General features: G+C 32.2%; 1 protein-coding gene across 1 annotated transcript in view; it reads right to left on the minus strand.

Moving 5' to 3' along the window:
* Nucleotides 1-315: 315 nt before the first annotated feature.
* LOC118182927 (uncharacterized) overlaps nucleotides 316-13,116 on the minus strand; it is a 135,697-nt gene continuing 122,896 nt past the window's right edge. Inside the window, exon 8 of the mRNA XM_035352407.2 lies at nucleotides 316-704. Within this exon, the coding sequence (XP_035208298.2) occupies nucleotides 668-704 (37 nt within the window). The 3' untranslated portion in view covers nucleotides 316-667. The remainder of the gene's footprint in view (nucleotides 705-13,116) is intronic.

Here is a 13,116-nt window from a genome sequence, read left to right on the forward strand (position 1 = left end):
AGGAAATGCAATAAAGAAATTTGATTTATTAAGATTTAAATTTGCTTCTAATTAATAATTAAGTTTATATGGCAACTAATCTTATATGAATTTGTTTCTCAAAGTACTTCCATATATAAAAACTAATCACAAAATCCATAGATTTAGCAAACATTTTGTGCCTTGCAAACATAATAAAGTACATGAAGCATTGAAGAAGTAGTATTAATAATCGAATTTATGAAAACTGTCTATTTGTCATGCATTTAGAGAATGTATTTTGAAGACTCAAATGTATGTGGAAAAAGGCAATATTCTTAGCTGCTTGAAAAATGCATGTTTAATAATAAATATATACTCACAGATATACCACTGAAACTTTTAATCACTTGAAAGAAGGAGGATTTCACAATATCCATTTAAATATTTTTGTTCAATTAAAATTTACAAGAACTAGAAGATGCTTCTAAATTTCTACAGGCAAATATTAATGTTTTCAGCTTCACAGAAAGTAGTTTCACATGACGTCATATGTAGGAAATATACCAAATGAGATGGGTGGGATGGATATTGAAGATAATAGTATGAGACATATTCCAGTTACTATCCAGGCACATTATTATTTCCACGGGCAGAGATTCTCACTGTTAAGAGATAAAAGCAATTTCTTCCTTCAGACAGCCTTTCCTTACCCAGATATTAGGTTGGCAGAACTTCCAAGTAAGCTGAAAAAGAAAAAAACAAAAAGTAGGTTGGGAGTTATTTTTCCAATCATTATTTCAAGGAGGATAAAAAGTTAATAAATTACATTAAATTTCATCTATAAATGCAAATGAATTATCGTATTTCCTGAAACATCCTCCCCGTCCATCTTTTGAGCTCCACGTTCTGAAAATTATATAAATATTCGAGTAATCTTCCACTTCCTCAACCCATTCATATCTTTCCCCGTAGCGATTATTTTTGTCTTACTAACGAAGACAAACTCAAGAAAACTACCTGCAAAGGTCACGCCAAAACTTTTACTTTTAACTATTGAACTTCCCATCACAGCGAAGCGAAAGCGAACTAAAATTCAGTCTACAGTTTCGCTGAGTCGGCTGCATATTCAGCTTTTCTCAATATTTATGGAGGATCTGAGGCCTGAGACAACACCAAGACAACAAAAGCAAGCAATTCATCAAGACAACAAAAGAACGGGATTCAAGTCATAAATAAGTAGAAATGTAGATACCTTATTATATATTGTAATGTTAATATTACTATATATTCTTATCAGAGTATAGGCTTCTTTTAAAGAAATAATATTTTGATAGTTACTTGCAACTTATCTATGACTACTTTTCATTTGTTATGTTCTTATTACAACTGCGTCCTTCGAATCTTAGATTGTTTGTCAAATTTTTCCGTCTCGAGTTTCGAATCATAAAATTACTAAAATAAAAGGTAGAGAGAAAAAAACGTACGCTGGAATATACTGTATATAAAATTGTTAAAACTATTGAAATCACATAAAGAATTATATAATCTTCTTAAAATATGTTCCGGTAGATATTCAAAGCTGAAAAATGGAATCTGAGCTGCGCTGAGAGCATGAGTTTTGACCTAGTAATTTTATTTATTTCTATAAAAATTCTCAAGCCACATCAAACAAAAGAGAATATATTTCAAAGTACTTTTTTAAACTTGTTTAAAATAAATCTATTTTAAAGCTTTCGAAATAACTAGCCATGAAATATTTCACGATATCAAAACAATATATTCTCACCATTCCCCGAATTATTATAAACAGGACTAGCATTAAAGTTGTAAAACTTTTGAAAGTATACCATCCATCACTGAAGTTTGAGACATATTTCACACATTTTTAGACATTATTTTTCTATCTTTTATTGTTATTGAGAGGTGGATTGTGCCTTATGTTTCACGCTTTAGGATATGAAATCAAAATAATAAAATTTTTATAGTTTTGAAAGAACAGATATATATATATATATCCTTATTCAGTTAAGCATCAGTTCTATAGAATATAGTAGTTTTTTTTTTTTTTAGATATTTTTCAAGTTATCTATTTAAAATAGTAGAAATAAAATTTATGAAGGAAGCTTTTGCCTGATAATACTTGCAAACAAGTTTTAAAAATATGAAACTCATAAACGAAACATGATATTTTTTATGTGTAAAGACACATTAAAGATGCACATAGGTAAAAGAAGATTTAATCTTCACCTTCACTTTTATGCTTCACATTAATATATACGTATAACATTATTATGTATTATTAGCAAGAAACAAAATACAAATTTAGTTTATCTCGCACTGCATTGATATTTTTGTCTCATTTGTGCTTTAATTATAATTTTTTAACTTTATGTTTTATGAAAAGTGTTAAACTACGTTAATGGGGTATATAGCACTAAGAATAGTCTACTTTGTTGCTGTAACTTTATGAAATAATAAATAATTTATTACTATCAAATACATTATTCGACAGACAATGGGAATATACATTCTGGTAATTTCACCGTAAAAAATTATAAGTGAAAAAATATGATTGTTAAGATAATCACGCTGAATGGATAGAATGGTCCGAGAAACTTCTTCCGTTTGCTATATGAACATTTATAATATGTTTATAGTCAGTATAACTCTTCAGTCACTGACTGGTGTAAATGCCATAATTGTCGCAAAACTTAACGATGCTGGACATTTTCTGGGCGAAATTTTACGATGCATAGGATTTGTAATTCTTGTGAATGCCTCCCTAACAGCAGCTAACAGAGTCTTTAACCCATTAGCCGCTGGTGTTGCGTTGACACAACGATCAAAATAAATGCGTATATAAATATAACTACCTAAGATATTTTATACCAGCAGATGATTTTGTGTAGGGAATATTATGAAGAATATTTCTGTAAAAAATATTTACCTTCAACAATCATTTTGTTTATAATAATTAATCTCATACTTTAAGTAAAATTTTCGACCGGGTATTTTTGCAGAAAATATTTAACGAAAGAATCGCCGTCTTTATGAGTGATCTATTTTTAGTCAAGGCCACCGTTTATCAGAACATTACATCAGTCAGATGTTTTATACATCAGTCAGGTGTTGGGAAGCAAAAGAAAACAGGTGTTGCGTTGACGCAACGTCAGCAGGAAACGGGTAGTCAATCCAAAGAATCTCTAAAGAGAAGAAGTAAAGGTTCCCCGGGGCAAATGTGGCTCCGTCAGACCGAAGAGACACATTATGTATATTCCTGAAGCTTACTTTAAAGGGGCAAACCATTCCAAAGCTATCCACCCTCCGTACCTCACTGCGCATGTGCGAAATAACATCAGGAGGCAACAAAGCAGCATAAAAAATTGCAGCATGCCGTCGGCCATGTTAGCAATCTTTTACCACGTTGTTCGAAAACGTTCTTTGTTGTTGTAGTCAGAGGTACTTAGTTTTAGCTATGTGAAATTCTTTTAAAGACTTTTTAAATGTAATGCTGTAAGTGAAATGGTTTTGGCTATTGGGTGAAAACTTTGCTCTTGGTTTCCACAATGGTAATTCCAAATAATTGTCTAAACGTTTTCATGGTAATTTGTTTTTAAAGTTGTTGTCGGATAATTATAATGTATTTCAGTGTTTTCAATTTATTTAGGGGTGCCTTTAATTGTCTTTAAATATTTTTTTTCTGTTTCAATTAGTTATTGCAAATTTTGCATTTAAAATTTCACTGTAAAATTTTAACTATGGATCCATAAAAATTTATTACGTTTTGTGTGGCATGTGTTTTGCCCCTTTTTAAGTTTACAGAAGGAAAGAATTAAGAAATTTATTTCATTTAAATTTTGTCTTCGTACGGCTTGCTGTTTAAATTGAAAGCCAAAATTGGACAGGATTTCTATAATTCGCCCCAAAATTCCAACTAACATCCTTTTGTTCATAAAACTCCAGAAATGGATGAAAATAAAACATTTTGATTTATTTCAAAGTAAAAAATTTACTGTTTTTACTTTATGTTTCCTCGAACTGCGCTGTTTAAATTTCACCCTGCGCTGGTGTTTCACTGCATAGCCGTGGCTCTTCGATACAGCGGCGCAGAGGCGAAACAGGTTTACATTGCGTCTATGGAAGCTTTCATTCTTCTCCTTAGAGATTCTTTGGTCAATCTCCTTTTTCACTCATTCCTTTCGATGTTCTGGTTCATGGTCTGGTTGTTTAAAAATGCCTAGAACGAGGTATCTACATTAGGAGAAGCCCTTCAATGATTTTTTGATGAAGAAATAGATGATGATAATGTTAATAATGACCAGAATGAAACTGATATTGTTTTTGTTCCCAAAGAAATTGCAGAAAGTGGATAAAAAAGAACTGTTAGTTATGTGTCAGGAAGAACATGAAGAAAGAGATAGAAGAGAAATTATAAAAGACAAAATACAAGGTAAAACTAGTGCACAGATTTTCGATTTTTGTTTTGGTTTAGATATTTACTCTCTTCTCGTTGAACAGACAAATATATACGCTCAGCAAAATAAAATAAACAAAAGCCCAGAATTTATTACATCCGAAGCCTGTATGAGCAGATTTATTGGAATATTATTGCTTACAGGATATTATTCATTAGAAAAATGTATTGGTCTTTTGATAAGGACATTTCTGTTCCTGTTGTACGAGAATCGATATCACATATGCAGTACAGGAATATGAAAAAGAATTTACATTTGACAATAGTCAAATTGACAATACTGATAAATTATATGAGATGAGACCGTATCTAAACTTACTAAATATCCCCACTTTTTACTACTGGAAAGTCTCTTAGATTTCAGACGCGAGAATGCATTATTTCTTTTGCAAACTCCTATTGAGAGTGTAGAATTAGCCAGAAATAGATCAGCAACCGGAAGAGCTAGTAAATTCAGCATTCAAAAACCATTGCATGGAGATGGTAGACATTTTATCGTAATGTCCGTTGATAACAAAAGACTGTTGTAAAGAGTAGCATAGCCAGACTGTTTATAGATGCAAGGTATGTAATGTAGCTTTACATCATGATTGTAATCAAGCTTTTCATGCTTGAATCTTTCAATTGAAATAATCTGTATTTGTAAAAGAAATACAATGTATATTTTAATATTAAATTAATTAGAAGTAAAGTGATTTGTAGATTTATAAAAAGTAATCCTGCGCTCCACTCAAAAGAAACATTACACGAGTACAATCCTACTCACTAAACATCCGTAGTCTTCTTCCGCTGACGTTGCGCGAACGCAACACTCGCGTCTTTCACAGGCAAGAACATTTTTTTTTTATTTTCAGTGTAAATTTATGTTATAAATGCTTAATTTAATATTTGTTATTATTTTCATGAGAAAAGAAACATTCCTTGTAGTTTTGGCGGTTAATGGGTTAAACGACTCACTTTCTTTGTATTTTTTTCCGATAAATGCTGATTAATAATACCCGTGGGCCCACCAGCGGCCGAGCGGTAAAGTCGCTGAACACTGGTAGTTCGGTCCGAGGTTCGAATCCCGCGAACGGGCTGGCTGCATGGGTGTTTTCGTGGTTTTTCCCATGTGTAACGTGTATAAGTTTTTCCAGTTTCCCTTAGAAAGTCCTCCACGAAGGCATTCCTCCCCTTAGGCAGATAGCCCTAGTGTGTTTTGCCATAATTAAATACATCACTAATAATACCCGTATAAAATTTACATGCGTTAAAAATGTGTTTATCTAAGGCCACTGATTAAGTGCTAATATAGCTATTGGGAAACACGTTATTTAAGAAATTTCTGATGCTGAGGTATAGTAAACAAGAGTTTTATCCTGTTGTAACTAAATATGAACTAGAAAACTCACTTCAGAAAAAATATTTCACGTAACATGCTAAGATGTTGATTTATGTTGATGTAAGATGATGTTGATTTAACATGTTAAGATGTTCATTTCCCCAAACCAGAGAATTTTTACCCACATAAGAAAGCTGTTAGCTATTATCTCTCACCTGAAGTAAAATGTAGGCAATGAATAAGAAAGTTAGCAAGATTTTCACACTTCTCTATATAAAGCATTTTAAGTCTAAAGAACATTTAAAGCACTGATCTTAATTTATTTCTGGATAGTTGAAATACACAGTAAAGGATTAGTTTAATTTATTTTTCATTTAATTAATAATTTAATTACACGTTTTGCTAATAAGATATGACATAATTGGAACAAAATATCTGACTCGTACAGTTTGTATCAACGAACAAATATTACTATTGGTCAATACTTCTTATTCATCTGGTATAAGGCTCTTCTGGCAGATATTAAATTTTAATTCAACAATTTTGTCTTCTTTTCACTGTGTACTTTAGTTTAGTGAATTGGAAAATCCTTCACCTCGTTCTTGAAATCCTTTTATACATATGTCGTCTGTGTATTGTTATCCCTCAAAACTATCAAAATTCAAAATTAGAAGCTAGGCTTTTTCTTGAATACACAGTGCTTTCATAAAACTGTAATGCCGAGTCATCATTAAACGGAGACCAGTTGTATTGAATATTCACAATAATTTGTACAGATATAGGACGTATAAGTATACCATACGTATACTGGTATATACCATATATATATATCGCTGGTTACCAGGAAACATTTACTCTGCACATTAAATGTGTGTACAAACACAAGAACACACATCTGTAGCACAAACACAAGAAACAAATGATTAAGATTAATTACCTTCTTTTTAATAAAACATACGAAGTAAATATCTTGCTTCGATATTTTACATTGCACAGCCTTAAAAGGTAATAAGAAACTAAAAAATTTTAACTGTCTGTGAGTGACAGTCATTGCTTTCATGTGAATCCAAATGATGCGATATTTAATTTCAAAATTTTTGCATTACTATGGTTATCTAAATTTTGCAGTATTTTCAAGACAATCGGTGTTTAAAATAATGGGGCATATAAGCTGGTTTATACAAATTTTTGTAATATTTCTGTAGGAATGCTTTCCTAGCGCATTATATCAACCCTACGATTCTTTAAACAAATATATCAACTTTTTCACAAAAACAAAACACTTTTAATTTAATGATGACAGAAATTTGTTTATTAAACCCGATCAGTTAGATAAAAATTTGTCTTATATACTCTTCCTCGCTGTAATGTGAATTAAATACTATAATTCAGACTTTGTTCAAAATGATTTCCTTATCAATATTAGACTACAATTAACCTTTAGGCTTGATTAATTTGATTATGACAAAGCACTCGAGGTCTATTTGCTTAATACGAGGAAAGCCATCGTGGAGGACTTTCTCAGGTAATCTGACTCGTATTTATGTTACACATACGGAAAACCACATAAACGTCCCTAACTCCAGCTTGTTGACCTGGAATCGAACTCAGAGCATGCTACCAGTGTTCAGCGACTGTAATGCTCAGCCGCTGGACTCTTTTGACCTTTACAAAAATCTGAATATCATCATTATTTTCTAGAAAATTAAGATTTATTTAATATTATTAAATTTTATTTTGTTTCATTATATTAACCCTATAATATCTGGAAATGAATACTTAAAATCAGAATATTCAATGTTGACAAATCTTCCTTAAAATACCTCTTGCTATAAATAAGCATTCTCCCAAGTTCACAAGGAAAATGAAACCATCATCTCTTAATTACGCAAAAGTAGATATGAAACAGCGACAACATAAATGCATAAATAATGAGGTTTCAAAATAGCAATTTAAAAGATACTCGTTTCTCATAAACGGCAGAAATAAAATGAAAGAATTGCAATTCTTAATTGACATTAATGGCTTAAAAGGAATTCTTGATCATTTGAAGCTCTTCAAAGACTTTTATGTTAAAGGCAACATCCGAAATACTTATTAATTCCGCTTTCCTCCTTTTCCCTTTCGTCAGTTTGCTATTTTAAGTATTTCTCAACGAGTTTCATCTAATTAAAGGCTCTATGTTTAAAAAATGGTAAAAAATAATTTTTGAAATTAATTTTTTTTTCGTTTTAATGTAAAATTTCGGAGCTACACACTTTCGTTTAGAATTTAAGTTTCCTTAGCTTGCTGAATTTGGATTGCGATTACTTAATCTTTCATCTATTTTTAAAATAAAGACTTGTACGTTTTCAAATATAATAGTTAATAAATTAATTTTTTTTTTAAATTTTATATAGCGCCAGAAGATGAGAAATCAATTAATTCTTTCCGGGTGTACATTAAATATCTATGAAAGGAATATTGGTTGTTTTATTTTCCTAAAAACATTCACTGCGCAAATGTACTGCAAACTATCCTATTTTTCGTTGAAATACCAACCATTTCAGAAGTAATATGATTCTTGCTTATTTTTAGGTACGTTTTTTATTTCAAGGATTCGGTTTAGAAAACAGTTATACACTTTGCCCATCAAATTCCTTATACGGCTTATATTTTTGTAAGCATTGGATGTAGATATATATTTCCAGTTCAAAAAGAATAAATGATAATAAATGACGAAAATATTCATATTTTGGCATTTTAAAATTAAAAATAATGGAATTTTGGGAATGGTATGATATCTAACTTTATATGCGGTTCCGCGGTCGTTAAATGTTTACATAGTAAACGTTTACGTAAAAAATGCAGAACGTAAAAAATTTGATCCCAACACGGTGATAACTGGACAAAATATATAATTTTAAAATTTGATATCATGTCCAGAGGTCATACAGAAATTGATAAGTAAGATGTTTACATTCGTACCTGACGAAAAGTGACATGCCAATTTTTGAGAAAACAAAAAGATTTCATGGTTTCAATAGATTAAGTGCAGATCATTTTTTAATATAGACCACCGTAAAAGATGTTGATCAATGCAACCGTTTTTTAGAAGAAAATCTTAATTCTAGAATCTTACAGAATTTGCGATTCAGAAAACAATAGCAGTCTTCAGCATTCGCGCCAGATATAATATTTTTTAACAATTAAAAATGATTTTTTCTAGTTTAACGATCTTTTCGTGAAGATTAGACTATATAGTAACAAAATTCCGTAAGATTATTTTTAACACATTTTTATGTTTAAAAAAGCTTACAAATTTTATAAATTCTTATGTAGAATGTTTCCGCTTGCTATATGCAAACTAAAGAATATTACACATTAGTAAATCTTAAAAAGAATATCACTGAATGTTATTAAAAAGAAAACAAACTGAACCTCGATTTGCTGTACTTATTCTTAAACCGATTCCTAAAGGCATCCGAAAATCATAAGAAGACCTAAAATTTAATAACTTGATAAACTTTTGCCACACGATAGACAACCTTTTGTGCATTTGTTTTTAAAATGAGTACTTGTAATTTTTACTAAATTACCTTTTTAAATCTAAAACGTAAACATTAGTGTCAAATCATTTCTTTAATTGGACATAATGACTACAACTAAAGTAACACAAATAAAGGCTGCCTAATGATTGTTTCATGAGCATGGTACCTTCAAAGTTAGAACGACGCTGGAAAAAAAATCCTGCGGAGTATTGGATGTACCAAGTTCAAAGCATACTTCTTTATCTCATAATTTGCTTGAGTCATTTATCTTATCTCTCCCACTGTGATGCAAAACGCAAATTATTGAGAAAAGGAACAAAACAAAATATTATTTTTACGTACTTAAAATTATTAACATTTTCGGGTATTATCTATAATATTTACTACGCTGCTGGTCTTTAAAATTGACACACCAGGAAAGAATGATCTCACGAACGTCAAAATCACATGAAAGGGAAGAGGTTGGAATATACAATTGTTTAGTATTTCAACCCATTTAGACGACGCAGGAGGGAGAAAAGACATCTAAAGAGTTTCATGCAAGAAAAGTTGCGTAGTGGATTTCTCATTCGGAAAGCGCTAAGGTCAGAGTTTGCTCAGAATATCGTATTATGGCTCGACCAATAAGAAGAATTGCTTACCAGCAAGTGTTGGAATGCGATAGAGGCAGGATCGTTCGTTGCCTATCCAGAATGTGAATTATCGTTCCGTGATATTGCCCGTCGCACTGGTCAACATCCAGTCACTGTCATGCGAATATGGAATCAATGGGTTTCTGAGGGTCATATTGAACGGCATGCAGGATCTCAACGTCCTCCTATGACTAACCCCCGGGAGTACAGACATATTGTGATGTCATCCCAGCAAAACCGTGCAACCACATCACGGACCATTAGTCAGGAAATGGACATGTTTACAGCATGCCTAGTATCCGCTCGTTCGGTACGTCGATGTTTGCAACTGCGTGAACTATCAACAAGACGACCATTACTTCGGCTTCCCTTCACAATGCAGCATAGAGAAAAACGGAGACTCTGGTGTGCCAAACGACGAAGCTGGATAGCGAAGTGGAACACCGTCGGCTTCTCAAATGAGTCCCGCTTCAGGCGACTTGCGGTCTCCTCGGAGCCTCTAGACATGTATACGGCTACGTGTCTGGAGGCTACGAGGAGACCGCAAGTCGCCTGCTTGCATTCGATATCGGCATAGGGGCCTTGCACCTGGTGTAATGGTTTGGGCACCCATTGGGTGCACGACGCGCACGCTTTAGTGCGGATTGACAGTATTTTGAATGTAGATCAGTACATTTCTGACATCTTACGTCCAGTGGTTGTACCCTATCTTCGAGGCCTATCAAACGCCATCTTTCAACAATACAATGCAAGACGACATGCATGTTCTGGCATGACCTTCCTGGATACAAATGGTATTTGATTGCTGCCCTGGCCTGCACGATCTCCAGATCTGTCTCCCACTGAAAACATCTGGTCATGGGTTGCTGAGAGACAGGTCCGCCACCCCTCTCCAGCTAATACAGGAATCCTCCAGCCTCTCCAGCTAATACAGGAATCTCCAGCCTCTCCAGGAATGAATTGCCAATTTCTGTTATCCAACTCAGTTTGACTTCATGCTTAAGCAGTTAAGGGCCGTTTTAGATGCCAAAAGTGGCAGCTGTTTCTATTAATTTCGCACCCCCTGTAAACCTCCAAACTGCTTACAAATTTTATTTTCATGCCATACTGTTTACGTACAATAAATATCTTTTTTGTAGTTGCTTTCCTTCATGGTGTTGCAATTTTAATGGCCAGCAGTGTATTTGCATGTTAACCGTACGCGAGATTATTCGAGAGTTAATCAAAATTTAACTCTCGAACAAAAATATGCATCGGACCTTTGTAAAACTTTTTAAGCAACATTTATGTTAACTTTTAATAAATTTAATATGCATACAAAATTTTGCATGTACCATAAATTAATAAATTTCCCCGAAAAAAGGAAAACAATTATTTGCATTTAAAGATAAATGAGATTTCGTTCATAACTTTGTTTCCACTTAGATTAAGTTGGCAAAGTTAGGTGTACCTTCTGTCTCTATAGCTTCGAAGGCATCTATCAAATTTGAGGATTTATCATTTGCGCTGGGCTAAAGCACAAATACTGAAGTTTTTGTCACATCAATTGTTTGATGACTTGCTGAAATGAATCATTTCTGGCTCTGTTTTGCAACAGAAATTTTGACTAGTCACCCTATTTTTATTTTCAGAAATAAGTAAAATTAATTTATTTAAAGATATATTAAATAATATTATTTTTTCGATAATCATCTGGAAGTTATTTAATTTCAAGGAATGAAAAAATGATAAAAGCATGAAGTAGAAAGAGACCATAGAGGGAAGAAAAGACTCGCATACTTCAATGGAAGAAAACACCAACTTTGCTACGGTGAGAGTATCTTTAAGAAGATACCCTTAATTTAGAGATTTAAGAGTTTTTGAATAATTAAAAAAATAAGTTTTATTCGTTAAATAATAGAAATATTTTATTTTATTAACCAGCATGCTTAAACCAACCATTAAATAATTTAATTAACTTGAGGTACTATTATATTTTTATTAGCACCTTTTTCGATTTACGCCATAATGCAGCTAATATAAAGCATCAATTCGATTTATGTCATTAATAAATATTGAAGAACACGGAATGAGTTTTCATATAAATTTTAAAGAAATTTTAAAATGAAAATTTTAGGCAAATAATTACTCCTGCGTAAAAAATAGTGTACGTTTTTAGGTCAGTCTTGTACAATATTGAGTGAACTGCAGCAACCCATTTCAGAGTGAGATCTATAACTATGTCTCAAAATAGTCTGTTAAAATGCTTCAGATATTTTATAAAATGTCACCGAATTCAGGACTTGGTGGAGACTTCAAAAGGAGAATGTTCTCTAGCCGACGTCTAGACGACATTCAGTTTTGACAGCAAGGATAAACTTTAACGAAATTTCAATTCAGATATCCAGACAGGTCGCAATTAAAATATGTGTTAGGGTCTTGCATCATTCTTTGATCTCTGTGCTGCAAAACATTGCAAAAATACATCATGCTTCACTAGGAAGCAATATTTGAGATGGATTAATAATAAGATTCACAAAAAGGGGAATTATATAATTTTTTCTGTCATATAAATGGGATGAAGATCAAATAAGAATATATAAAAAAATTTCTTATTCTTCCTACATTCTAAAAAATTCGTACGAATTAAAAAAAAAAAGCCGCTTCAAGAAGAAATTATTCTAATCGGACGATATACGTCAGATGTGTTGTATGTATGGAAAAAGATACGATTAAAATTTCGGAGAAATCGAATGTTTTATTAAGTAGATAAGCTACATTTATTTATTCATGGAAGAGAGGTCCAGCCCATTTAGACAAAGCTATCCGTAAGGTTTTAAGGACCCACTTAACCAAAACAAAAATTTTAAAAATACGAAAAACAATAAGCAAGATAAAAATTAAGCATATCTTCTACGTACTAATTCCTATTAGTTCACTGTCATTACTTATAAATAACATTAAATCTCTATAAAGCAATCAAAATCTTTTATAATCTACAAAAACATCCTTTGACACATCTATAAGGTATTAATCTCTAATTAAAGTAGCTAATGAGCATTTAATTAATTGAGTTAATGAACAGTGAGGAGATAAGCTCTACATTGCGAATAAATCAATAAGGCGTTGGCCCACTTGAGGCCATTATACAAAGTGCAATCCGGTTTACGATTGATTTATTGATTTGGCGGATGATCTGCGGTGGGATTTCTTGCAACT

This window comes from Stegodyphus dumicola, chromosome 7 (assembly GCF_044657685.1).
Source record: "Stegodyphus dumicola isolate Sdum_Otavi_A_Nest chromosome 7, ASM4465768v1".
Lineage (NCBI taxonomy): Eukaryota > Metazoa > Arthropoda > Arachnida > Araneae > Eresidae > Stegodyphus > Stegodyphus dumicola.